This window comes from Triticum dicoccoides, chromosome 7B (genome assembly GCF_002162155.2).
Source record: "Triticum dicoccoides isolate Atlit2015 ecotype Zavitan chromosome 7B, WEW_v2.0, whole genome shotgun sequence".
Taxonomy (NCBI): Eukaryota; Viridiplantae; Streptophyta; class Magnoliopsida; order Poales; family Poaceae; genus Triticum; species Triticum dicoccoides.
In genome coordinates this window covers 711828789-711855986 of record NC_041393.1, presented here as the reverse complement: position 1 = coordinate 711855986, position 27198 = coordinate 711828789, and the positions used below count along the sequence as shown (strand labels likewise).

Here is a 27198-nt window from a genome sequence, read left to right as displayed (position 1 = left end):
TATCCCAATCTTTTGATGAGAAACACACAATCGATTTAGGTTTAGATGAATTTAACGATACGACTATAACGTGTAATAATGCACTATGTAACCTTGAACCTTATTCTTTTAAATTTGAAAAATGGAATAATATTCGCTGTTGGGAACAGTAGCATGCCCGACTACTAAGAATTTGTTTGTGATCATGTCATGTGACCCATATTTGCGCCCATCTTTCTACTTCGTGCCGAAGCCTGAAACATGTTGTGTTTTGTAATAACACTTCTGCACTCTTGCAGTAAATTCTCTATCTACCACACCGGCCAAAAGTTGAAACGAATTCTAGAACACTGCCGCCCAGTTTAATTTCGCTGCAAGTCAGTGGGCATGATTAAGCTAGCCTTGTGTCTGCTTCACATCACATGGGTTAGGTTCTTCGGGATAGCAAATAGAAGCATAAATAGATGGACATACTCATTTTAAGCTAAAGGCCCAGCTACGAGTCTGCCCTTGTTCCAGTAAAAGCTATCCATCCGTCGACTATAATGCATTGCTGTGAAGCTTGCCAGTAACCATTTTAAGCCAAAGGCACAGCCATGAGCCTGCACTAGCCGTTAGCACAAACTAATGAAAAGGACGGCCCATCATCACTACACGCCTGACCGGTGCATGCAGTTGACTATATGCCATGGCTGTGAGCCTCTGACCTGTACCCGCATCAATGGCGCTTAGCTAGCTAGAGTAGTGCTAGAATTGAACAGGGGATGGTGCCATGCCGGTTTATATTTGGGGAGGAGGAAGCTTCGTGGAAGTTGCGACCCCAAGCTCACATCGCATCATGGCATTCGTCCATGGAGGTAACAAAAAGAAGGTTTAGTTTCTGTGGAACGTAGTAGCTCCATCGAGCTTAGTGTAAGTTAATCGGGGGCCGGGCAGCTTCCCGGAAGTTGCTAGCTTGGCAATTCATATAAACGCCCGCCACCGCCCGGCCGGCCACTCTCTCACACCGTAGCTAGCATCCAGGAGAGGTCGAGGAACGAGGTCCGTCTCCGCGAGTGTGTCTCCGAGCAGAGGCCGCCGGCCGGCTCTGCTCTGGTCGTCTGCAACTACGATCTCGGACGGCGGCATACTAGTCCGACATCCGTCGCCGGGAGACAGCCGCCGCCACGGCGGTGCACCAGGGCATAAGTATTTTTTTTTTCATCAATCGATTTACAGTATGTAGTACTATTAAATAAACACATTAACTCTAGCCGTGATTTCAGTTTCCTACATTGGACAAGTGAAGTGTGGTAGCTGCTCACTGACACAATGGAACTAGTTGACATTTGGGCGCCCATCTTGGCCGATCCTCTTCCAAGACAACAGGTATTCACTTTGTTGATCAGATCACGTATCTATGCTAGAGATGATGACTAGTTGGATGCTTGGTTTTATTTCAATATAAAAGTGGAGCCAGCCTATATGTCTAAACTAAAAATTCGTAACTTATCTGGAAGAAGAGTATAAGCACAACCAAAATGATCAATAAAAAGTATTGAAGCATACTCCATGGTTTATTCAAGCTTCATTTTATCTGGATGTAATATATGTCAACAAGCATAGTTCATATACGATCCCCACTCTTTAGATCTTACCAAATCTGACATGGATATAGAGTTCGCAACAGGCTCGTCAAAATCCCGACACAATAACAACATATATTTCATTGTTCTTGATGACAGGCGGAGATTAAAATTCAGTCAACATATGTAGATTATGGCACCATGGACTTTCAAGCACTCTTAGAAGGACCCCATGATTTGGATAGATGGCTGAAAGGTACGATGCTTAATTGTTGCGGTATATTCCAAACTTTGTTACACAAGCAAGCAATTTATCCATGGTTTGACTTTGAAACCAAATAATGTATGATTCCTTGCAGGTGCATTCATTCCTACGTACATAAAGGAGGCGGATTTAACTCATGAGGCAAGATTTTTGCACATCCAAAACTACAAACTTGCAAAACAAATGAATGTGGCAAATGGCATTGAAAATATGTTTCATTGTTGCAGATTGAATGTAACATTTGTTCACCAACTAGTGATCATGGCATGAACATACAAACACCTATGCCCGCTCCACCGGAGGCGTTGCCTGAGAAAGAGGAGGCCCCTGTCACCACGACTCTCAACGGTGGAGGAGGAGAAGAGGAGGAGACGAGAGAGGGAGGAGGGGCCATGTACCCGTCGCCTTGTCAGCAAAGAAGCAGGAGGCTTGCGGCCACCGCCACACCGCCGGTGGAGGGGGCATGCGATCTACTAGGTATGAATTATGAAGGCTTCACTTGTTGCAATGTACCATTTGTCATTGTCTCAAGTAGTTAAACACATATGCTATGTGCTTCAGATTACGTACCAAAAAGTGGTTGGAGGCATGGAAGTCATGTGAGAAGTGCACGCGGGAGAGGAACATGGTCGATAAACATGGAACCATGCCAAAAACATGGGCCCAGAAGAACAATGACCATTGGACATCTGAAGAGGTGAAAGAACTAGTGGATGGCATATCTGCATATGGGGCTAGCCAATGGGCTAAGTTGAAGAACGAAAAGTTTCCAATATCAGTTCGAACGGCGGAGCATCTTAAGGTATAGTTAATTGGTGATTAATTGCACTAAAGCACATGCATTACATGCTCTCTCTGCTCATTGTGTTGTTGTATTTTACACTTTTTCTCTATTCATCTTTTATTTGTCTACATATATTTTATTGTAAAAGATGTTGATTTTTATGTTTTTAATCTTTCAGGATAAGTGGAGAAACCTAGTGAAAGCCTTCACGGTCGGGCCCACATCTAAAAATTAAGATTTTATATCATAACTTTATCAAACTCATCATGGTGCACCACTGATTTTTCATCTTTTACATTTCTTGAATTCCAGGGAAATGTGAAAAGAAGGACCTCGCCTCGTCTAGATAGGGATTGCGTTGAAAAGATCAAGAGCCTAGCAGCTGATTACCCTCGAAAATGAAGCTGCACTGGCGAATGGTACAAGAAAGGTCATATGGTACTTCTGGTGTAGCAATGGCCCAGCAACAATAGTTATGTTGTTTTTCAAGAAGTGGGAAGCATAGGCTGTCATAGTAAGTGTGTCGAGAGTAGAGAGTAGATTGAACCATCTGGATGGAGCAGTTTCTATCTCCTGCCTAACTGCCCTGTGAATGGGAATATCACTCGCTCCTCCGACCTGCTGGCTTGCCGGTTTTGCTACAGTGCTGTAATTAGGTTGACCTTTCATTAAACACCATGGCACAGTGTGCCGTAATTTTACACACACTGCTTCAAGCAGTCTCACTCACTCCGCTCGAGGAATAATGCAGTTGATAGCTCGAATCGAGCACCTGTGACACGCCTCTTCCTGAAGTAGGTTTCTTCACCACTCTGCTTGTACCTTGAGCGACCGTGAGGTGCCGGAATGGCTGCTTGTACCTTGAGGCCAGCCAGTAGGCTGAGTAGTAGCTAGGATACTTTCTTTCTTGCTGCTGTATGGTGTGGTTTGTTGTGCATCCTGGGAATAATTTTGGTTGATGACGATATCCAGTCAGTCATTCAGCCGGTACTCTCTTGGGTTCACCCGTTCTGTAAAAATTGGAGCCAGGATACGTCCCTCTTGATCTTCTCTAGAAAGGAATTCAGTCCGTACCCTTGAACATTTTAATAGACATTCAGGTCGTTATCAAGCTTAATAAGAAATGGATACCATAAAAGGTTTGTAGTTCGACAGTTACTTTAAATTTTTATTTATGGTGCAGAAACAACACAATTATTCAGGTGTAAAACTTTTGCTCAATGCCTGAACCTGAAGAAATGCTACTATTGTTCATCAGAGTGGGGTGGAGTACTCAACAGGCATGCATGAACTTCACCACAATCAACATCTCGTCAGAGCATTGTACATAACCCACTGGAGTGAAATACTGGCATGTCAAATATTAAGTGATAGTACGACGCGACTGATGTTTTCATGAACTTCCATGACTGGATTCCCTAGAGTCAGAGACTGTGCATTTTGGTTACGGCCTAATGCGTGTTTAAGTTGCATTTTCGCCACCTGATTTAACCGTACCAGCTATATATATACCCATAAAAAAGCACAACAACTATATATACACCGTGGCTGGCTATACAAAGAAAGTCTGGATGTGATACTCAGCTATGGCTTTTGACCGGAGAACATGATGAATGACCTCTGCACCTTGCTGCTGTAGTTGACCAGGCCACAGGATCTGCACAGGTCTTCCAGCTCTCCTTCGGTGAAGAAGTTGTAGCTGCTGTTCACTGGTCCAACAATCTGCAGCACAAAGATGAGAGGGCGCATCAGGCTAGGTAACCACTCAGCCACGCAGAAAATAAGTAGTGGCGCTAGACGATCGACGACTTCTTTTACCTGTCTCAGTGGCTTTAGTGCATCGATAGAGAACAGGCCGCTGTTCGTGGGGGTGGATAAGAAGGTTGTCGCTACAAATACACCACCGGGCTTCAGCACACGGCTGATTTCAGCTATCTGGTTTTCAAGCAGCAGTGGGAAATGTCATGGTGATGAATAAGTTCATATGACAAAAAGATAGGTACACAGGTCAGATGCCCTGTTCCTGCGCAAAGCTGTTCAAAGCAAACTAACTAAGCACTAAACTATCGCGGTTGATTTAATAGACGCATTCAGCGGTCAATAATTAACAGAAATACAGAACATTATTTCTCATGTAATGACTAAAGTGGTAAATGAGACTGGTACTATACTGAATCAGAAGTGCAAACGAGACAGGTACTGTACTGCATTTGAAGGGGATGGCCAACAGTGGATAGCAGCTCCAGCATGAATGGCATCAATTGAACATGAAGCAAAAGGGAGCCTCGAAATATCAGCCCTTACAAGTGCGAGGTTCCTGCAGAACCAAAAGAAGAAAACAGTAAGTATTTGCTGTACTGTACTTAGAACAAAAAGAACATTCTGAGGTAGTAACAGATTGAAGGGAGCAGATTATCACATATCGTTCAGTTACATGCTGAACACATAGATCATAGTCTTTTATGTTATTAAACTAAAATAAAGCACTAGTTTCCACACAAAAATTTGTGATGGCCCAAGTTGTCTACTTGGCGGTTTGTTAGAGTTGGATGTTGCAAGACATATTTTCAAGCCTCACAGGAAACGCTCAAAATAAGCACGAAGGAAAACTCACGTGCTCATAGGGGTTTCTTCTTGTTTGATGTAGTCATAGCATTGGTGGAGCATATTCTCAGAAAAGTCCAAAGCAATCACAGATGAGTATGCCCCAGAGCTTGCAAACTTCCTTGAAAACAAGCCACTGCCACAGCTGACATCAACGAGTATACCACCAGCGACTGATTGGAAATAGTCTTGAGCCATTTGGAACTGATAAAACCAACGGTACATCAGAATTATATGCATAAAAACATGAATATTATGTAGACATGAAAGAGTGGTGATCATTTTTTGTTGCAACAACAAAACATGAAGCACCAAATCTTACCTGCGACGGATGTATGCATTTACAAGCCAGGTGTGTAAGAACTTAGCGAGCAGCAACAACTTAAGTCTATGCAATAGAAGAGTGAGGCGTCCTAGAAATGTACCTCTTCATCGCGGCCAGGGAAGCCACTCTGATTGAAGTTCTGACGCCACCCCCTCTCGTAAAGAAAGGAGACGAGCGGGCTCCTGAACAATTCGGTTCTAGCAGGCTTGAGTTCACTTTATTCTTTCATTCCTGAAGTGACAGTGAGATCCAAGAAGACATCTTTGCTGGTGAATGACTTGTTGCATTTTGAACACTTGAATCCGGACCTATAAATCGCTGGGCTGTGACACACGTAGAAGCCAAAACAACATAAATCTTAATCCAGCCAACAGATATGCATGAGAGATGAAAGAACGTAACTCATGAACTTTAGACGTACAGGTTCATGCCTGGCGGCCCTGTCCTTATTAGCGGTTCATAGCGAACAGGGCATGCGAACACCTCAGTTTTTGAGTCATTCAGCTCGGTTTTGATCTCCTGAAACTGTTTGCACAGTGAGCGTCAGTTTCACACGGTACGAATAATGTCCAACCTTGGCATAACATCAAACGCTTACACTTAATGCGACTCTAAACTATGCTAGGAGTATTAAGCAGGCTGCTTCTTTTCCGAAGCATACACGATGGCTTGCTAGAAAGATTAGATCTTCAGAGTTAAATAGTGGAAGCTAGATTGCAGAGGCCAATCATCCTATGCATGTAAGGCAACAGAAATACGGATATCAGCAGCAGCCATATAACCATTTAGCTGAGTCACTAACCTACCATGCGAGGTTCAATCTTTGAATCTGGTGGCCAAATTAATATCAGCAGTGCAGGCCATGAGTCACACATCATCTCCCCAAACTGAAAATATCTGCTAAACTTACGCCTAGCTCTCAATTGATTATATACCCTACTTAAATACAGAACAAAGCTTGGCTCCTGCCAAAGCCCCGCCTAGGCATAACACCGAACATTTGGTGTGCCACAATCGTTCCCCCTCTTTTTAGCGAGCGCACACACACAACGCGTTCCCTTGCCTTTCCTGAGATGAGAATCAGCTAGTGGCGCAGCCGCGCAGGTACGTACCGGGTCGAGGGCGATGGCCGTCGTCGCCGGCGAGCCGGCAGCGGCAGGCCCGGGCCGCGGCCAAGGCGGCAGGGGACGCGTGGGGGATTGAGCGACGGGGCGGAGGAGCAGGAAGCCGCCGCGGCTCTGACCGCGAGCTCCATGGGCGACGCCGAGGCGGAGCTGCAAAGCAATTGCAGCCTGGAGTGTGGTGTGGAGACGCGCCGGGGAAGGGAAGAAATGCTCTTTGCCAAGCGTGGGAAGAGGAGCAGGGGTGTGGTGGTGGTGGTGGTGGGCTCAAGGCGTGGCGCCAGCCCCGTCCGTTCGCGCCTTGCCCGTTGTGTCAGGATTTTCTCTTTTTAGATGGGCAGCACTCGACGTGCTATATTGCAGATCGGTCACCTCCCGAGCCCTTGGTTTCGGGTAATTAGAGCATCTCCAGCCAGCCGTTGGCATCTCCAGGAGGCATAAAAATCGCCGTTTCGGGGCGAGCCGACGGTATAATCGACTCTGGGGGCGGTTGGACATCCAGCCATCGCCCACAGGCGCTGATGTCAGCTCATTTTTTGGCCCACTTTCGGCGAAAAATGGCCCGATATCGGCGCAAATCGGCCCATATTTAGCATCATTCGGCGTGAATTCTCAACATAAATATTTTTTTATCACATAGTTCATCACAGAAAATCAATAAAAATTAAATAGTTCAATACAAATTATATAGTTCGACAAATAAAAACTCATATTTCATCACACATCGAGCTAGGCATCGCCAGTGATCCTCCGTAGGTGCTCCATCAGATCCTGCTGCAGTTGTTGATGTCCCTGTGAGTCTCGGATCTCCTGAAGCACATTGAGGTAGGCAGTCCAGGTTGCCGGTAGCTGGTGATCAACTTGGGCAAGAGGACCCTGCCTGTAGTATGGTTCAGTGTCAAACACTGGCTCTTCCTGCTCGCTCTCAATGATCATATTGTGCAAGATAACACATTAAGTCATGATCTTTCAAATTTGATCTTTCGACCAGGTCTGAGCAGGGTATTGGACAACAGCAAATCGAGATTGGAGCACACCAAATGCTCGCTCAACATCCTTCATGCGAGCCTCCTAAGCCTTGGCAAAGTGGGACTTCTTGCCTCCTAGCACAGCGTTTGAGATAGTCTTCACAAATGTCGACCATCTCGAATAGATGCCATCAACTAGGTAGTACCCCTTGTTGTAGTGCCGCCCATTGACCTCGAAGTTCACCGGAGGAGAATGACCTTCAACAAGCTTGGCAAAGACAGGGGAGCACTGCAGGACGTTGATGTCATTGTGAGTTCCTCGCATCCCAAAAAAAGAGTGCCAAATCCAGAGGTCATGTGTGGCCACTGCCTTAAGTACCACACTGCAACCGCCTTTGACGCCTTTGTACAACCCCTGCCAAGCAAATGGACAGTTATTTCATTTCTAATGCATGCAGTCGATGCTTCCAAGCATCCCAGGAGATCCTCTTGCTGCATTTTGTGCTAGGATCCGAGCAGTGTCTTCAGCATTGGATGATCGCAAGTACTGCGGTCCAAACACTGCCACCACTGCCATGCAGAACTTGTAGAAACACTCAATGGTCGTGGACTCAGCCATGCGCCCATAGTCGTCGAGTGAATCACCGGGAGCTCCGTATGCAAGCATCCTCATAGTTGTCATGCACTTCTAGATTGAGGTGAATCCAAGTGTGCCGGTGCAATCCTTCTTGCACTTGAAGTAGCTGTCGAACTCCCGGATGGAATTCACAATCCTGAGGAAAAGCTTTTGGTTCATCCGATAACGGCACTGAAATGTTTTCTCGTCGTGCAATGGAGCGTCAGCAAAGTAGTCGAAGTAGAGCATGCATTAGCCTTCCAGACGATGCCGGTTCTTTTCTTTCACCCGCCCCGTCGCTGAGCCACCTCGACGCGGCTTCTCATTGCTCGCGAGTAGGCCGGCGAGGACCATGAGATGCTCCTCCTCCTGGACGGCGGCTTCGGCTTCCTCCTCCAGCAACGCTGCGAGCGCCTCCTCATCGTCCGAGTCCATCGCCGGGCCAGGCAGGTAAATCGTCGAACACCTTGCGAGCGTGGTGGGCGCACACCCGCTGGTACACTGCCCCTGCGCTATCGGAACGCCGGAAAAATCGCGCAGACGGTGGTGGAGAGGCTGCCGCGGCGAAACCTCTTCTCTTTCCCGGCGAGGAATGGCCTATCTAGCTGTGGTGGGTGTTGGGTGGCGCCGGGATCAGCAGGGTAGCGGCAGAGCACGCAGGGAATGGGAGGCGAATCTGTACGATTGGCTTGACTTTTCGCCTGACAGGTGTGTTTTTCCCTTGCGCCGGAGCCCCCGAGCATCCCAAGTGCGCCGGGTTCGGCCTGCGATCGCCGGGCCAAAAAACGGACTGAGCCGACGAATTTCAGCGTTTTGGAGGCGCGACTGGGCATTTTTTTGGCGCCGGCGCATAAAAATTCGCCTGGAGGCTGTTGGGGGCGCGGCTGGAAATGCTCTTACAGTCGTTGGATCAAGCCAACCCCTTCTCATGCATGACTCGTCCTCTCTGCCACTCACGCTCTACTTCTACACTAGGAACAACAGATCGTTGGTCTTCGTCCTTGGCAACATCGTCTGCCCCGAAAGCCACCGGGACGCAGCACACAGAAGTTGCCCACCACTTGCATCACCACGATCTAGATGCTTGTCGAGGTCATCACCATTGCAACCCACCACAGCATCTCTGCTTTGGTAGTCGTAGCATCCGATGTGGGTAGGCCCAACATCATGGGCACCCCTAGATGATCGCCGATACGATGAGGGTGTCATGTGTTGCCACCGGGATGGTGTTGTAGCCGGTCGCAACACTAGTAGAAAACGGAGCTTTAAAACCGGTTCGTAAGGGCCTTTAGTGCCGGTTTTTGCAACCGGCACTAAAGAGTGGAGACTAAAGACCCCCCCCCCTTTAGTACCGGTTTGGCATGAACCGGCACTAAAGGCCCACCACGTGGCGTGAGCTCGCGCCCTGGTATGGGGGACCTTTAGTACCGGTTGGTGTGTTACCAACCGGTACTAAAGGTCTTTTTTATTGAATTTTTTTTTGAAAATTTTGGGAAAAAAATTGATTTTTTTTTATTTTAAATTTTTCTGAATTATTTGATGATTTAGTCTCTAATCACCTCTCTTAACTGCTCAAGTGTGGATCACTCATTCCAAATCGGCTAACTTTCCGGCCGGTCACCCATCCCTCTCACTACTCCAGCCTAAGCACGCTTAACTTTCGGGTTCTATTCTCCCTCGTTTCCAAGTCTGCACTTGTTGTTTTCCTGACAATAGTAAGATGTGAATCCTATTAACCCTCAGGAGTTTAGCTTGAGCATGAAGTCACACGTTTCACTGTTTGAGTTTGAAACTATTATTCTAAAAAACAATAATTATGTAGTAACACTAATATTTCTTGAATAAGTAGTTTGACCATAGTTTGACCACAGTTTGACCAGATTTGACCAAAATTCAAAAAAAACTGAGATACTTATTTAGTAACACTAATATTATTGCGTAATTATTTAGTAACACTCTATATTTCTTGAATCAGTTGTTTGACCGGTTTGACAAGATTTAACCAAAATTCAAAAAAACATAAATTAGAGCATATCTTTTTTTCCTTTTACAATTTTGTCATTTCAAAAATTGTCCTAAACCCTAAACCCGAGACTTTAAACGTCGGAAACTCTATGCTAAACAGTAAAAACTAAGGGTTTAAGCCATAAAACCTAACCCTAAACTCTGAAATCTAAACCCTAGCACTAAACGCTAAAAACGTCTAAAAACGTCTAAAACGCCCAAAAACGGAAAACTTGTTGTTTCATCGGATCAATCTTTTTGTTCTGCAAATTTTGATATATTATATGTATTTTTCTGAATTAGGATGATTTAGTTATGTTTTTTTCAAGTTTGAAAATTGCCCTATAGTCTCGGTTTGTGTCTCCAACCGGGACTATAGGTTAGACCCCTTTAGTGCCGGTTCGTGGCACGAACCGGTACTAAAGGTTGGCCCTTTAGTACTGGTTTGTGCCACAAACCGGGACTAAAGGGGCTCGTGGGGCCCCGGCCTGACGCCAGCCTGCCACCACCCCTTTAGTACCGGTTCGTGGCACGAACCGGTACTAAAGGTTCAACACGAACCGGCACTAATGCATAGCCGTTTGAACCGGTACTAATGATACCATTAGTACCGGGCCAAAATCGAACCGGGACTAATGTGTCTCACATAAGGTCATTTTTCTACTAGTGCAACAACCGCCGACCACGGTTGTAGCACACGTTGACATCTGCTTGGGTCATCTAGGTCATTTGAAACGGGAGGGGCGTTAGAGTCTGTCAAAAGAAAGCAACCCCACTATTCTACACTTAAAATAAAACTCATACAGGATGAGGACAAGCTTTGGGTCACCACGGGAGGTAGACACTTGAGCATTATCATATGCTGCCAGAGTAATTGTTTGATGTATCTTTTGTTGACAAGCTAGATGTTGAGCTGCTCCAATGTACTCTAAGCTTCTTACTTAATATAAATGAGGTAAGCCTTTTGCCTCTGTTAAAAAAAAAGCTTCTTTACCGACGCCCGACTGCATTCAACGCCGTCGTAACAAGTGGCTTGCTTCAGAGTTTTTTCTTCCTTTTATGTTTTTTAAGGGCAGCGGTTTGCTTCAGAGTTCATGGGAGTAGTACAAGTACACCTCAGCAAAATAAATATAATAATAATAAAAAGGGTTCCCTAGCCAAATTGCAAAATCTGGAATTCCTTTCCAGTTTGCACTTCCCCCTCTGCTCTTCCATCCTTTCAACCGCGCAGCGCACTGCGGAACTGAGAAAGATGGATGGAGATCAAATCCAGTGATACATTTATAGAAAGAAGGTAGTAGCATATGTGACATTAAATTGGTACACTATCAAACTACATTTCAAAACGATCTAGTGATACTAATTTAGTGCCATAAATGCTGCTACTTTTCCTTATAAAGTTGATCAAAGTTTTAAAACTGACTTAGAACAAAAGCTAGATGTACACTTGTTCATGGGCGAAAGGAATATTTAAGAACAGAGGGACTACAAAACAGAGATAAGGCCGGCTAACCAGGCACTAGCGACCCCTGACACAACCCTCTAATTGTCATTTCTTGTTTCAGAGCATCGCTCTCAAATATATTTCTGAAATTGATTAAACAAACAAGCCGAATGTATGATCCTGGGCAACATCTAGGCCAGGGTTTGGCTGCCCCACAACTGAACTACAACAACCAAACTACCAAAAGAAAAACAGAAACAGACACGGAAAAAAATAAAGAAAATAGAAACTTCTCTCACTGTGGTTGCGACAAAAACTTCTTAAACTGAATTGAACAACAACAACCAAACTACAAACAAACAGTAAACCGGCGTGAGTCAGGCTGGCAGGACGGGGGACAGAAGAAAAGTTGAAACATCCAGGGAAACAAAAAGAAAGAAAGAAAAGTTGAAACATCCAGGGAAACAAAAAGAAAGAAAATAGAAACCTCTCAGTGTCATTGCGAACAAAGCTTCTTAAACTGTAAGTAGCCATGCTGGCACCCTGATTTCGCAAACGCTGACCACAGCTGTTGATTGAATTCCAGTAGCCAGCCACACGATCGATGTCACATCACACAGGAAGAACAACATAGTAATGAGCCATACAAGCACTGGGCTGTGAGTCCACTGCAGATTAAAACATGTCCTCTTGCAGGCAAGATGATCGCATCTGCACGGAGTCCACGCTGCCGAAATAGCAACCGCCCGGAGTTGTGAGGACGAGTATGTTCATCTGACTGGCTATGGCTCCATCAATTGACTCTGTGCAATCAAGACAAGAATTAATCAGCCAATACAGAAGGACTTTCAGCTCAGATTTTGCAGATTCAATAGTTTATGTATGAGCAAAATGGAAAAAATTATAGGGGGTATTATACACATAGGAATAACTATACATGCAGAAGTAGAACAGCATTGGTGTACCACCGACAATATTGTTTTTCAGCTGAATTTGAAACAGATTATAGGACGCATAGTATACACACAGGAAGAGAAACACATGCAGAAGTAGAACAGCATTGGTGTACCATCGACAATATTGTTTTTCAACTGAATTTGGAACAGATTATAGGCAGAAGCAGAACAGCATTGGTGTACCACCGGTAATATTGTTTCTCAACTGAATTTCAAGTATGCAACTACTAACTCTGCAAACGCTCATTTATCCCACTGGCAATGTTGCTCTGAACTGAATTTGATATGTGTAACTAACTGCAAACATCACTTTTACAGGGAGCTACAGCATATAGTATTACAGGCAGAAGCAGAATAGCATTCTTGTCCCACTGGCAATATTGTTCCTAGCTGAATTTGACACATGTAACTAACGGCAAACACTCACTTTGATCTGTTTAGCGGTAACTTGAAACACAAGCTCTAATAATATTCAGGCAGATGCAAGTAAACATAAATAAATGAGCTGAACGAACTTCAATCTTAGTTTTTAGTCTCCAAAGAGAAAACTTCAAACTTACGTCACCCAAGGAAAACTAATTAAGGGGGTCTTGGCAGCCACAATCAACAAACTGTGCGCCTTCTACTATCCTAGAGAGATTAGAGCAGAGTTAGTTCACGGTCGGCCGCAGCAGAGCTCCCCAGTGGTCGATTTGGACCAGTCTTGTTCATCAGTCGTCTTGTCTGAACATGCACGAGGAAGCAGGGGGGGCCACCGCCACCACTCGACTCCACTCACCAAGACTGCCACCGTGCCCACCGTCGATGACAAGCCGGCCAGCCTGGATGGAACAGCCACCGTCTTCAGCTGCCCAGGGCCATGAGAATTAACAAAATTGTCCCTTTTCTTGAAGTCCAGCAAAACACGAACCACCTCCAAAACTTTAACCAAACCTAACCCTTTTCCTCCTGTTGACCTTGGCTATGTGAGCACCACATACCTCAGTGTTGGAAAATACTTTAGGCCTAGTTTGGCAGCAAAGTTTTTAGAAAACTGCTGTAATTGGAAACCAAAGTATTCCCATGGGTGGGCAAGTAATACCGCAGTTTCTAAAAACTAGGCTGCGTTTGGCAGCAAGGTTTTTTTAAAGTTTTCGGAGAATACTGCGGTTTCTGAAAAAAACCATGGTTTTGAAAACTTTGATGTGTTTGGCTTTGGAAAAACTGAAGTTCTGTAAACCACAGTATCTCAGAAACCAAGGTATTTTTGCTGTTTCGGAAAAAGAGGTCCCGAGCTCTTTTTTCTAAACCGAACGGCGCAGTTGACGTCCCCGTCTATATCCAGATGAGATCGCCTCCTACTTTTCCTCTGACTATTATCTCGCTAACGAATTCGATTATATCTCCTGCTTATTAGCTGATTCTGTTTGATTCACGTACGTTCTCTTCTCGGGTGCTTCTTCTTCCAGCCGGCGTCACCTGCAAGTCTCCCTCTCCCATCTCCTCCGTCGGCCATGAGTCAATCAAGCCCACCACCAGGGAAAAAAGGTATGCGCTCATCTATGCCCTTTCCGATGAATGCAGTACTGCCACAAGGGGCGGCATATTGAATATACTCCATGCTGATCTTACAAGGAGTAGATGTCTAACGTGGGCTAATACGAGGGCAGTGATTAGTTTCCAGTGATCTTCCAAGCTTCTTGCTTCTCGGTCGTGTACTTGTATGCCCTATTAATTTCCGGCAAGTAGCGCATGTCTTGAGTAGTTCATGGAGTAGATCGATTGGTCTGTCTGAAGAACACTCGTACGCTCAAGGCTTTGCTAGGTAGCCAATGCAGTACCAACGGCACACGTACACGCACATATAATTTTGGCCGGACTGAAAGTACACGCACATATAGAAAAAAAATATGATGGCAACACTCCTAAGATTGCATTGCTTTAATCTAGTTGATTAATGAACTATGATGTACGTCCTGGTTAAATTAATCTTGCTATTGAAGGCCGGCTGATTGATCTATTTCTTGCACTTGTCTAGTTAGCTCAGCATCTAACTGTAGTCATGTTGAGTACGTACATCATCTTTTACTTGGCGACGCATCATATTGTCTTGCATGTCAACGCCACAAACCATGGCGTTGAGCTATTAGAGGTCAATGGCACAGTCCATGGCGTTGACCCCATGAGGGTGGCAAAAATGATGGTGCAATTTTGAGAGAGTCAACTCCATGGACTATGTCGTTGAGCTCTAAAAGCTCCATGCCACAGACCATGGTGTTATTCTCGTGACACCCATTTCGATCGGGAAACACTAATTTTTCTCCAATGCTGAGATACATGGCACTGACATAGTCACATAGGCAAGTTCAATGCATTTGAGCTTGGCATTAACTAAAAGGGTTAGGTTAGGTATAAGTTTGGGAGGTGGGTCATTTTTTGGCTAAACTTTGCAAAAGAGGTTCAATTTGTCATTTCTCACCCTGAGGCCAGCGTAGCTGGCACGTTGCCTCACCTGCCTCAACTGCCGCTGCCCGGCCGTCCCTCTAAGACCTCCCGGGGTGTGTAACTAGGGGGGAGGGGGGGGGGCTTCACGGAATCTCATGTGGCAGCATCGCCTACCAACCCACCCTTACGCCTCTTTGTGCCCGTGCCTCACCGCCAGTTGGCATAACTCCAGTATCGTGGTATCGTGGTATCGTGGGATCCTCATCAATACGGGTATGGGTAATCCAACCGTGCCAGTTGGCATAACTCCATGTTTTTAGGCAAGTCCCTAACGGTTACGCTGGGGACGCTTGATATTCTTCCCCCCCCCCCCTTTATAGAGGGGTCGAGGCATATCCCTTTACCTCCACGCTTGCGCCTTTCCGCACTTCGAGTTCCAACACCCAAAGCTCAAGCTCAAGCACCTCGGATCTCCGATCATGTCCGGATCCGACCATCAAGGCCGATGGATGGCTTCCTCTGTCACAGAGGAGGATATCGCGAAGCTTAGGGAGGCCGGGTATTTGACTGCCGATGATAAGCACAGGCTTCCTTCCCCTGGACAGGTTATCCCTACTCCCGAGCCCAACGAGGGCGTCGTATTTGTCTCTTAGTTCCTCCGGGGCTTGGGCTTGACTCTTGATCCCTTCGTGAGAGGGCTCATGTTCTATTATGGGCTAGATTTTCATGATCTAGCTCCGGACTCCATTCTTCACATCTCGTCGTTTATCGTCATGTGTGAAGCCTTCCTCCATGTCACCCCACACTTTGGCTTATGGCTCAAGACTTTCAATGTGAAGCCGAGGGTGATCGAGGGGCGGCATGCAGAGTGCGGGGGCGCCACAATAAGCAGGAACATCGATGCTCCATGGCCCGAAGGCTCCTTCCCGGAGGTATCCAATCTATGGCAACGGAGGTGGTTCTATGTCACAGCTCCCCGAGGCTCAAAGTGGGCGGCCGCCCCCGCCTTCCGCTTAGGCCCTCCGCCTCAATCGGCATCGTGGGCCAACGTGGGACTGGACTGGGGGCCTGCAAACGATGTACCGACGCTGCAGAGCCGCATTCGGGAGCTTCTCGAGAGGGACATTAGTCTTGTCAAAATAATCCAGGTAATGTTGGTTCGGCGGGCCCTGCCGTGTAAACGTCGTCCTCTCCGGATGTGGGAGTTCAATCCGGAAGGTCCGTGAACCATTCAGCACTTCTTCGGCATGACGCCTGAAGGAATGTATAAGTTGTTCTTCGGACCACGAATAAAGTGTCCGGACACCACCGAGGATGTGGGCCTGTCGGCCTAAGCTGCAACCGCCCAGATACCCAAGTAAGTAACCCTGTGACCGAACACTTCGTTTATATTTGTCACAACATTGTTCTGAAAAATTGTTCACGACCAGGATTGGCTTAGTAAGGCGGAGAGAATCAGGTGTCCGGCCCCGCTTCCCGAAGGCTCGCCCGGTCCGGCAATAGCCAGGATGCTTAAACGGGCGATAAGTCAAGTGCCATCAGAGGAAGATGAAGGGAAGAGTGGAGAAGCCAAGAGTGAGCCTCACACATTGAGCATCTGAACCAGGGGAATTAATGTCTCCACGGAGGAGGAGAATCGGGGAGGCGAATCTGAGGTTTCCTCCCCCCGCGTGAAGAAGAAGGCCGCCTCTGAAAACTTGGAAACGAGAGCGCCTAAACAAGGGAAGAAAACTTCACCAAAGGGCCCTGCCCCAAAGGGCGTTCCTACCGCATCGTGCCCGCTAACGGGCCAGCCCTCCACCGAGCTGTAAGTTTAATAAACAAGAAGCTTATTGCTTTTTCCTCTGAGAGTAATAACCATGACCTATTTTTTGCAGTCCGGCTAGTAGTTCGTCTCAATAGGGTTCGTCCTCGGGGGATCTTCTTCCGGAGATGATGGAGAGTGAAACCCCACCTACCTCTCCGCCCCAGGGGACATGCAACCCTGAGGTGTCGTCACGGAGGAGTCCAGATCTACTGAGGCCAGAAGCTAATACTTCGGCCGCCCCGAGCCCAACGCGTTCGGCTGAAAAGGGTTCGGGTGAGTCCGGTGTCTGGCCGAACATACTGACGGGCCTCCTGGAGTCAGCTTCTCTCTCGGAGGATCACCGTACACTAATGGGTACGGTGTTGGAGAAAATTTCCTCCACCACAAGCGGGTTAAATGAAGCTTTTAGGAGCTTGCTAAAAGGCTTTGAGGTAAGCAACGAAATACGCAGCTTTTTGGTTGCACCGCATGCGATAGATGTGCTCTGTATAGATAGTAGCCCCTGAGACTATGGTTGCCAGCCCATGGCGGCAAACTAAGGATCACACTCCCAGGTAATCATCGCACTTGTATTGATGTGCAGGTTGCCAAGGGTCCAGCGAGAGACCAGACCGCTGAATGCGCCAAATTGAGGCGACAGATTGACGTCGTGGATGCCGACATCACGCTTGTAAACAAGCGATTTGAGGAGTCGCAGAGTATGCGATCTTATATACATATTTGTTGTAGGAAATTGTAAGAAGGTTGTAATATTAATATGATGTGATATGGCTGCAGGCGGAGCTGCTGCCATTGAGGCCCTGAGGGCGGAGCTTGCCCTAGCCAAGGAACAAGCCTGGGTCAGCAATGCGGCTGCCCTAAAGTCAGCCGAAGACTTGAAAGCCGAACAGGCTGCTCATCTCTGAAGCGAAGAAAAGATAGCCGAGATGGATGTGGAGCTGAGGGACGCCGCCGGCCGGTATGAGCTTCTTGAGAAGGAGAATCAGGCAAAGGCGGCTGACCTGAAGGAGGCACTGGATTTGGCTAAGGAGATGCACTCTGACATTAGAGACGCGCGGGAGGAACTTCGACAAGCCGGAGAAATCGCGGCTGGAAATCCTTATTTGTTGCGGATGAAGTTTTTAGATCCAAAGTATGCTCCGTTGGATAAGCTATGGAGCGCTGCAGATGAGTATGCAGACTTGGTGAAGAGGGCGGCCGATGCGACCAAGTTGTTCAAGGATCATAAAGATAACGAAATAGAAAGGCTGTTTTGGTTGCAATTTGATGCCCCAGCGCTCTCATTACCCTTGAGTGAGAAGATGGCCGCTATAGCTGAGCTCCATAGGCTGTCTGGCCTTGCAATGAGGTCTGTAATAGACCATCTGTGGCCGAGGGGACCGAATTCGGACAGTTACTTTGGTTTAGTGCAACAACTATTTGGTGCCAGAGCGCGAATAGATGCCGAGAAGAGGTTAGCGTGCATAGAGGGTGCGCGGATGGCCCTTGCTCGTGTGAAGACATATTGGGCGGATATGGAGGCCACCAGCATTGCAACCCGGGGTCCGGCAGGAAGCGAAGACCCTGCCGAGCACTATTTTGAGCAGGTCATGGAAGATGCCCGTAGAATAGAGTCTCAGTGCTCAAAGAATGTCATGTTTGAGTGACGAATCTATTAATTGAAACCAATTATGTGTTTAATTATAGAGGCTGTTTTTCATACTTTTGCCTGAAAGTATTATAATGTCTCCTGTGTGGATGTTTATGTATGCATATAACGTGAAAGTTAGGAGTCGTTAGCTTTAGCCCCCACGCATATAATGTGGGGGTGTTCGAAAAAATAGGCGGAAACACACTTGATCCAATATCTTGGTCCATGAAGGAGGTGATTGCACATCGAACCAGCAACCAAACTATATAGCTGTAACACTTTCGCTTAGCCATGGGAGTTGAAAAGGTGGGGCTACTATATAGCCCATGGTACTTCCGCGTGCATCCGAATACGGTGCGCGTACTTGACCGGAAAACCGGTCCTTCGTTGATGCGGAGGAATCCTATAGATTCCGATGAGTCCTCGAGTGGTTGACCAATCTCTCGCTGTATCATGACAGTCAGTTTTCGGCTTTCTCTACTGAGGTGCTCATCCGGAATAACCAGGGCACAATCGCAGTAGTTCTCCTTTGGCCGCCTTAGCCGATAGAACGGAACGTAAGGCAGCAAACCCAGGAGCCAGGCTAACCCAACATTTGACCAAAGACATGATTCAGAGCTAATGCATATAAGGCCAAACTCGCGACGCCGAACACTCCCGAAGGTATTCGGACTTTATAACATATACTGGGCTGAATAACGCCCTTGACCCTGTAATTCCAGGTACATGCATTGATCTGTCGTGGCGAAAAGCCTATAATGCCAGTGTCCCTTATGGGTGTATGAAATACCCGTGGGATGTCAAGCAACAAAAGACAATAAAGAAGGTTTACACAGGGGCTTAATCTAAAGAGAAACCTTTGGGCGGGGCCCTGCTACACGTCTGCGCCTTTGTCTTCGTTGTGCCGTATCCTGGAAGGGTGTCGCACGAGTAGTGTCTGTAAAAACGAAAGCTCATGTAAACGAGTAAGCGTGCGAAAAGTTAGTTATTCTCGATGGATGTTAGAGATATGGGATATGTGCCTATTAATTGGGCAAGCCGAATTGTGGGCTTTATTACAGTTTTGTAGCCCCTGGTACCATTTGTGGGGATACATGTACAACACCTAGCTCAGGTTTATCCGGGCTATTGTGAAAAATGGTGTACTGGACTCGTATATCCGTGTCCGTGGTCTGAATGACCGATCATGCATTCTAATGGGAGAGGCCTCCTAGAGTCCGGCAGCAGAAGTTGCCGCATACTGCTATGTGTTTCCACTAACCGTTATGATGCCACATGGACCGGGCATCTTAAGTTTGAGGCAGGCATAGTTCGGTATTGCGTTAAAGCAAGCGAAGGCCGTTCTTCCGAGTAATGCATGATAACCGCTGCTGAAAGGAGCGATGTTGAAGAGTACCTCCTCACTTCTGAAGTTGTCGGGAGAACCGAATGTCACTTCTAATACAAGGGAGCCCCAGCAGTGGGCCTCAACGCCTGGAATCACTCCATTGAAGGTGGCGCTATTTTGGCTTATTCTGGATGGGTCTATCCCCATCTTGCGGATGGTGTCTTGATATATCAGATTAAGACTACTACCGCCGTCCATTAGGACTTGAGTGAGATGGTATCCATCAATTATTGGGTCGAGCACCAAGGCAGCCGATCCTCCGTGCCGGATATTGGCTGGGTAGTCCCTGTGATCAAAAGTGATCGGGCAGGCCACCCTGGGATTGAATTTGGGGGCGACGAACTCTGCGTGAGTTGCGTGTACCATGTTTACCGTTTTGACTTCTGGTGGGAATTTTCTCTGGCCCCCCATGTTCGGCGGGCGAGGCTCATCCTCGTCTTCGCTTGATGTGTCCCTTCCCTTTTGTTCGGTGTTTAATTTTCCGGCCTTCTTGAAGACCCAACATTCTCTGTGGGTATGATTTGCAGGTTTTTCGGAAGTGCCATGGATTTGGCACAATCTGTCCAAGACTTTATTCAGGTCGTACGGTCCCTCTTTGCTGCCTTTGAATGGCTTCTTTCCTTGACCGGGTCGAGAGCCCCTGAATCCGGCGTTGACCACCGTGTTGTCTAGACTATCGTCATTTCGACGTTTGTGCTTAGTGTGCGTGGCTTCCCGTTGCCATCTCGAATTTCAGATGTGCCTGGGTCACTGGTGCCTCTACGGGCCAACCAGCTGTCTTCGGCTGCGCAAAAGCGGGTCATGAGGCTTGTTAAGGCTGCCATCGTCCTTGGCTTTTCTTGGCCGAGGTGTCTGGCGAGCCACTCGTCTCGGATACTGTGTTTGAAGGCTGCTAAAGCTTTGGCATCCGGACAGTTGACAATTTGATTCTTCTTAGTGAGGAATCTGTTCCAAAGCTTGCGAGCTGACTCTCCGGGCTACTGTATTATGTGACTTAAATCGTCTGCATCTAGAGGTCGGACATAAGTTCCTTGAAAGTTGGCCCTGAAAGCATCCTCAAGTTCCTCCCAACTTCCGATTGAGTTTTCGGGGAGGCTCTTCAGCCAGTGCCGAGCTGGTCCTTTCAACTTGAGGGGAAGGTATTTGATGGCGTGGAGGTCATACCCACGAGCCATGTGTATGTGAAGGATAAACTCTTCAATCCAGACCCCAGGGTCTGTCGTTCCGTCGTATGCCTCTATATTCACGGGTTTGAATCCTTGTGGGAATTCATGATCCAGCACCTCATCGGTGAAGCACAGGGGGTGCACAGCCCCTCTGTATCTGGGCGTGACGCGGTATGCTATCGGCTGTTGTTGCGCCCGGAGTTGATTCCGGACTGGTATTCGATCAGTATGATCGTTGTGGTAACCGTCATCCCGCATCGGAGCATGTCCTCTGGAGCCGTAAATGGACCTAGCCGCACTGGCCTTTTTGTCCAGGAGCTCACGTAAATCACGTGCGGTATTAGTGGCTACTCTATCGCGGCCATGAGGTGGTTGGTCCGGCTGAGTGGCCCTATTGTTCTTTGGCGGAATGGGCGCTGCGGCCTCGTCGTCAAATTCGGGTAGCAGTTTGCGCTTTGGGTAGCTCTTTGTATGGCGATCGTCGCCACGTTTTCCTTCGGCGTCCAACACCTTGTTCACTCTTCGGCGGAGCGTATCCTGCGTGATTTTAAGCCGTTGCTTCTGCTTCTTCAGGCTCCTCGCCGTGGCCAGAAGCTTTCTGCGGAGGTTATCTTGCTTCTCACGTTTTTCTGGGATGATGAATGCATCGTCAACCGGACTGTCCTCCCCTCCGTGGGTAGTTTGATGATTTCGGCCCTCGGGATCACTGTGATCGGGCGTTTGTTTAGCGTGGCCTGGATCTTCTTGCCCTGTTGCTAGGTTCGAATTGTCTCCTTTGGAGTCAACCGTAGTGTCGTTATCCCTCTCGCTGTTATCGCTATTTTTACTGTGACTAGACTTAGAGTGGCGCCTGTGCTGCCATTTTTGTTTTTGTCCGGGGGGTTTATCCTCTATCGTGTCCTTCTTGTCACCGTTGTCTTTCTTGGGCGTGTCCACCATGTAGATGTCATATGATGAAGTGGCGGTCCAGTGCCCCGTGGGCGGTGGTTCCAGATTGTCCCCTGCATCGACATCCGTACCGCCGATGTCGTCGGCGTTGAAATCAAGCATGTCTGTTAGGTCATCGACAGTGGCTATGAAGTGGGTGGTGGGTGGGAGGCGATTTTCTTTGCCATCCGTGCCCCACTTAGGTCAGATATAGTTCGGCCAGGAGTCTCCTGAAAGAGAGAGAGATCTTAACGAATTTAGTACATCACCAAAGGGGGAGTGCTGGAAGATATCCGTGGCGGTGAATTCCATAACTGGAGCCCAATCAGATTCGATGGGCATGGATGCACGCGGTCTGGGACCTACGACCGAGAACAAGTCCGGGGGTCCGGAGACACAGGTTTCCTTAGAAGCAGAGTCTGTGTTCGGCTCCAACGCCGATAGGTGTGCAGCCTCCATGGCGGGGTCCATCCACCCGTCCTTAGATGGCACGATCTGCTCTGGATCAAAGTCCGGAGCCATGGCAGGGGCCGTATGCAGAATACTGTCCGACGGCAGATCTAAGTCATGCGCGTGGAGATCATTCGGCGCTCCTGACGTTGGCTCGAGTCCGTCGAAGATCAAGTCTCCGCGGATGTCGGCAATATAGTTTAGGTTTCTGAACCTGACCTAACGGCCAGGGGCGTAGCTATCGATCTACTCTAGATGGCTAAGCGAGTTGGCCCGCAGTGCGAAGCTGCCGAACACTAAAATCTGTCCGGGGAGAAAAGTCTCACCCTGGACGGAGTTGTTGAAGGTTGGAGAACCCATCAGGCCTTACAGCGTTGACACAGAGGAACTCTCAGTGAAAGCACCAGTGTCGGTGTCAAAACCGGCGGATCTCGGGTAGGGGGTCCCGAACTGTGCGTCTAAGGATAATGGTAACAGGAGACTAGGGACACGATGTTTACCCAGGTTCGGGCCCTCTCGAAGGAGGTACTACCCTACTTCCTGCTTGATTGATCTTGATGATATGAGTATTACAAGAGTTGATCTACCACGAGATCAGAGAGGCTAAACCCTAGAAGCTAGCCTATGGTATGATTGTTGTTGTGTCCTACGGACTAAACCCTCCGGTTTATATAGACACCGGAGGGGGCTAGGGTTACACAGAGTCAGTTACAGAGAAGGAGATCTACATACGAATCGCCAAGCTTGCCTTCCATGCCAAGGAGAGTCCCATCCGGACACGGGATAAAGTCTTCAATCTTGTATCTTCATAGTCCAACAGTCGGGCCAAAGTACATAGTCCAGCTGTCCGGATACCCCCTTATCCAGGACTCCCATAGTCATACTTCCATTTCTCTTCAGCAATGAACGCTGTCACCATGTGACTTTGTCCAGGTGTGAGGCCCAAATCTGGCATTGGAGCATTTGGATCTTTGTGCCAGAGGTTGATGAAATTGAGGATCTTCTTCGGATCCAGTAGAAGGGGCACAACACTCCCTTTGGCTCTAGCATCCCGCTGTTGTCTGTCCTTGATGATATCGGCTAGCTCATCATCATTAGCCTCATCATCAGATGAAATTTGGAAGACCACCTGCTTCTTGTGAGGACTTGGTCTTGTGCCTCGTCCAGCAGTGGCCTTGGTCTTCAGTAGAGATGGGCCAGTAGAAGAACTTGCAGAAGCTCTTGAGGCAATTGATATGCCTGTGGTCCGTTGGCAAGTGGCAAGATGCACAGGTGCCGAGGACTTTGCCGGAGGAGCTGAGGACTTTGAAGTCCGAGGAAGTTGAGCAGCTTGAGGAACTGGGGCAACTTGAGGAATTTGCCTCGGTGGCACTGAGGAAATTGGCCGTGAGGGCATTGAAGAAGAACCACTACAAGAAATATGTCAACTTGTGACCTTGACTATTGGTCACTAAAAGGTCATTGTTTTTCATTTGTGACCTTTTTGTGACCAAAAACAGAAGGTCAAAAGCTGGCAGTCGTAAACTGAAATTAACGACCTTCTCTGTGAGAAGGTCGTAGACGTTTACGATCAAAACAGAAGGTTGTTAAACCCATGACCTTTTGTTTTGGTCACTAGTTGTATGCCCAGGCCACGTCGGATCCGACGTGGCAACCTGACGTGGCAAAATTGTGACCAATTGAAAAGATCGTTGATAAGATTCAGCCCGGTCTGATTTGGTGTTTTACATGGGCCGAGCCCAACAATTCAGCCTTTCTATTTTTTCCCTATTAATTTTTGGTTGACTTCATGGGCCAAGCCCAACATTGCAGCCTTTTTATTTCTAGGGCGTGATCCTTTTTTAGACCATTTCTTTTTTGGGTCGCATCTATTTCTCAATTGGGCCTCAGCCTTTTACAGTCCATTTCCTTAATTTTTAGTTTTTTCCCTATGAATATTATTTGGAAAATGCCCATTTTAGATGACAAATACTATTAGGTCCCACTTGTCAGGTTCTAATTGATGACAAACCAGGTTTCAATTTCCACACAATTATTTCAGTCAGAACAGCAAAGAAATGAAAATTTTCAAACCACATGCCAATTTTGGCTAAGAGCACAATCTTTACATAATTCATTTCACCATTACATGTGATACTATCACAACATATAACTACTACAGCTATACTGCTGACTTTTTCACTTTCACTTTCAGGCTGGAGCTTCTTAAGTGAGAGGAAACACCATTTCTGGATATGTTCGTACATGCTGAACAAAGGCACCTACCAATAAATCAAAAGAGTTAGAAACAAAATAAAAACAAATATAGAAAGCAACTAGGGACTAAATCATGAAGCATCTCTACATATTCATTTTCAAAATGAGACATGTCATACAATTGCAATTTGGTACCATAAATGACATCAAGAAATGCAAACAGATTTATGCACGTAGTATCATGTTGTATCTCAGTTGTAAGAATACAAATTAACGAACAAATTCATGCACAAAAGCTTTTGATCAAGCAAACAGCTAATTTATGCTCAAGTATCAATGGCACGTATGCTGAAGAGCAATGGCATGAACAATAATATCATTAGTATTAGCTTTGATGTGCATTTGTTTGTCAATTGCCATTACACAAAACAAGATATAATGTTTCCTTGGTGCAGAACATACATGTTTGGCAAGGACAGAACTGGTCGACTACGAAATAAATAGGGAAACACAAACAAAGATGGCCCAGTAGGATACGAAGCAACTGGGCATTTTAACCGCTTAAACTGGTTATGATTTCGACAAGAAAAATATTATCAGCGCCATTTCCTAATATAACCGGTGAACCACAATAGAGTGTAATTAATGGCGAGTGTTGGCAGTACTGAACATGCATGGTCTAATCAAAGATTAGCTGCAGCCACAGCATCGATCAACCTTCATTCAGTTGAGAACAACCTTGTAAACTACTGAAATTAAAACATTCTGGACCAAAAGCTTACTTGAAGGGCAAAGAACTCGGTGTTGAGGTTCTGGGAGTTCTACAGGATGTGCACTCCTTGCAGCTACATCTCAGGGTTATTTTGCAGATCCCGCAGTATCAGATCAGCGGCGCTCCTCTGAAACAAAGCAGCCCATTTTCAGTCAACATAAACCACAGCAGTAGTAACACAACAGTAGGGCTGCACACCCAGACCCATCTATGATAGCATGCAATCGGTTTCTAGGATGGAGAAGTAGAAACAATTGTTTAGAAAGGAAGAACATTTGACTGAAGTACCAATTTTCAGAGTTTGTATAGCATCATGAACAGGCAACTGTAAATCATATGTTACCACACTAGAATGCTATCTAGAAAGAAAGATACAAGGTAGGTGCCTATCATTTTGCACATACACACACTAACAGAAACGAAACAGGCAGATTGGAAGGCTTGTTGCACATCCTGTGCAGGGGCATCACCGTAAACAAAATTGTATATAAACTAGGGTGGTGTTATTCTGTAGCAAACAAAATTATTGGATCCATACAAAGTAAAGTAATTAGGCAGCCTTGAGGAAACCAAATCCATGGCTGCTAGATCGAATGAAACAAGGAGGTGAGAGGGGACAGAGGGGAGTTGGGTGGCTGGATGACGGCGCCGTGGATTTCGAGGTCCGGGTGGATGAAGCCCTTGATGGCAGCGACTGTGGTGGCTGGGTGCGCCCCTCCTTCTCCTCCTCCTCGAGCAGGACAAGGCCGGCGACTACACTGTGAGGAGAAGGCCCTCCTCTCCTCTCCAGGCATCGTCCTGGTCGCTTGCCGGCGTGGCCAACCTGCATAGACGAGACAAGAAGGGGTCAGGGGAGAGAGAGAGAGAGAGAGAGAGAGAGAGAACAATAGAGCAGAGGAAGAGGGGAGGCACGAGCATCATATCAGGTATTGCATAAGTACATGTTATCATATCAGGTATTGCATAAGGACATCTAGGGACATATATAAAGCATCAGATAAATATAAGTTCTTCCATTATCAGAAAAGACCATGAAACAGACATTCTAAAACCAACTAAAATCTAATATAATCAGAATGCAAAGTAAACAGAATGTAAACTAAAGGAAATATTATAGTGTGCCGTGGATAATGACTTTAGATAAAGGGGTGCATTGCATCTCAAATCACATTTCTGTTAGTATATACAAATTTAGAATGGATCATCGTATAAATAACCTAGAGATCTTCTATGCATCAAACAGCATAACCATTAAACCAACATAATCTACCCAAACAAGGACAGTCTAACATCAGGTATTTCTACTTGTGATACGACTGACTGATCAATACTAGCAGTCTAACATCCATAAGTACAATACTTGTTACAAAACGCTGCCCAGCAGGTACCCAGGTTTCGGGTAGTCGAAGGCCTTTCGTTTGCACTCCCCACCTCAGGCAAAACATCAAGCGGGGACTTGACAGGCTCGTCGATGCAGTACTTCCCCAGCTGCGCCACATCGGCCACCTCCTGATGGCCTTACTCTAGAAGCAGCACTTCCCAGTCAGTTCCTTTCACCTGTCGACGGCAACATGCTAGCTTTGCTAAGAAATCACACCAAAAATCGAAGCAAACTATAACTGGGACCAACCAAATTTAGTGTGAAGGTAAAGGAACAACAGAACAAGAAACTCTATTAGCATCAGTAGAACAACTTGAGTTACCGTGGTCAAGTTAATGGAGAAACATGTTCCTTATGATTAAACTTGTACTATGGATAGGTTAGTAGGCCTTACAAGTGCAAGAAGGATTTCTTAAACTAGGTTAAA

General features: G+C 46.8%; 1 protein-coding gene and 1 pseudogene across 2 annotated transcripts; one reads left to right on the top strand and one right to left on the bottom strand.

Moving 5' to 3' along the window:
- Positions 1 to 947: 947 nt before the first annotated feature.
- Positions 948 to 3298, top strand: LOC119340893. 2 transcript variants are annotated; one of them, XM_037612792.1, is made up of 8 exons: positions 949 to 1167; positions 1245 to 1347; positions 1704 to 1800; positions 1904 to 1950; positions 2037 to 2286; positions 2371 to 2611; positions 2772 to 2804; positions 2906 to 3298. In XM_037612792.1, the coding sequence occupies exons 2-6, from the start codon at positions 1291 to 1293 to the stop codon at positions 2508 to 2510; spliced, it is 591 nt and encodes a 196-aa protein (XP_037468689.1). In that variant the 5' UTR covers positions 949 to 1167; positions 1245 to 1290; the 3' UTR covers positions 2511 to 2611; positions 2772 to 2804; positions 2906 to 3298. The 2 variants fall into 2 exon arrangements, with proteins under 2 accessions (XP_037468690.1, XP_037468689.1); XM_037612793.1 differs by having other exon boundaries at positions 948 to 1347.
- A 520-nt stretch (positions 3299 to 3818) lies between these two features.
- Positions 3819 to 6888, bottom strand: LOC119340892 (annotated as a pseudogene).
- Between the last annotated feature and the right edge of the window lie 20310 nt (positions 6889 to 27198).

What these genes read in the sequence shown, in the direction of transcription:
- LOC119340893 (XM_037612793.1), top strand. Translation starts at nt 1,291, where the DNA reads ATGGAACTAGTTGACATTTGGGCGCCCATCTTGGCCGATCCTCTTCCA. An exon ending in ATCCTCTTCCAAGACAACAG is followed by an intron (nt 1,348 to 1,703) that starts GTATTCACTTTG and finishes TCTTGATGACAG; the next exon opens with GCGGAGATTAAAATTCAGTC. An exon ending in GGGGGCATGCGATCTACTAG is followed by an intron (nt 2,287 to 2,370) that starts GTATGAATTATG and finishes TATGTGCTTCAG; the next exon opens with ATTACGTACCAAAAAGTGGT.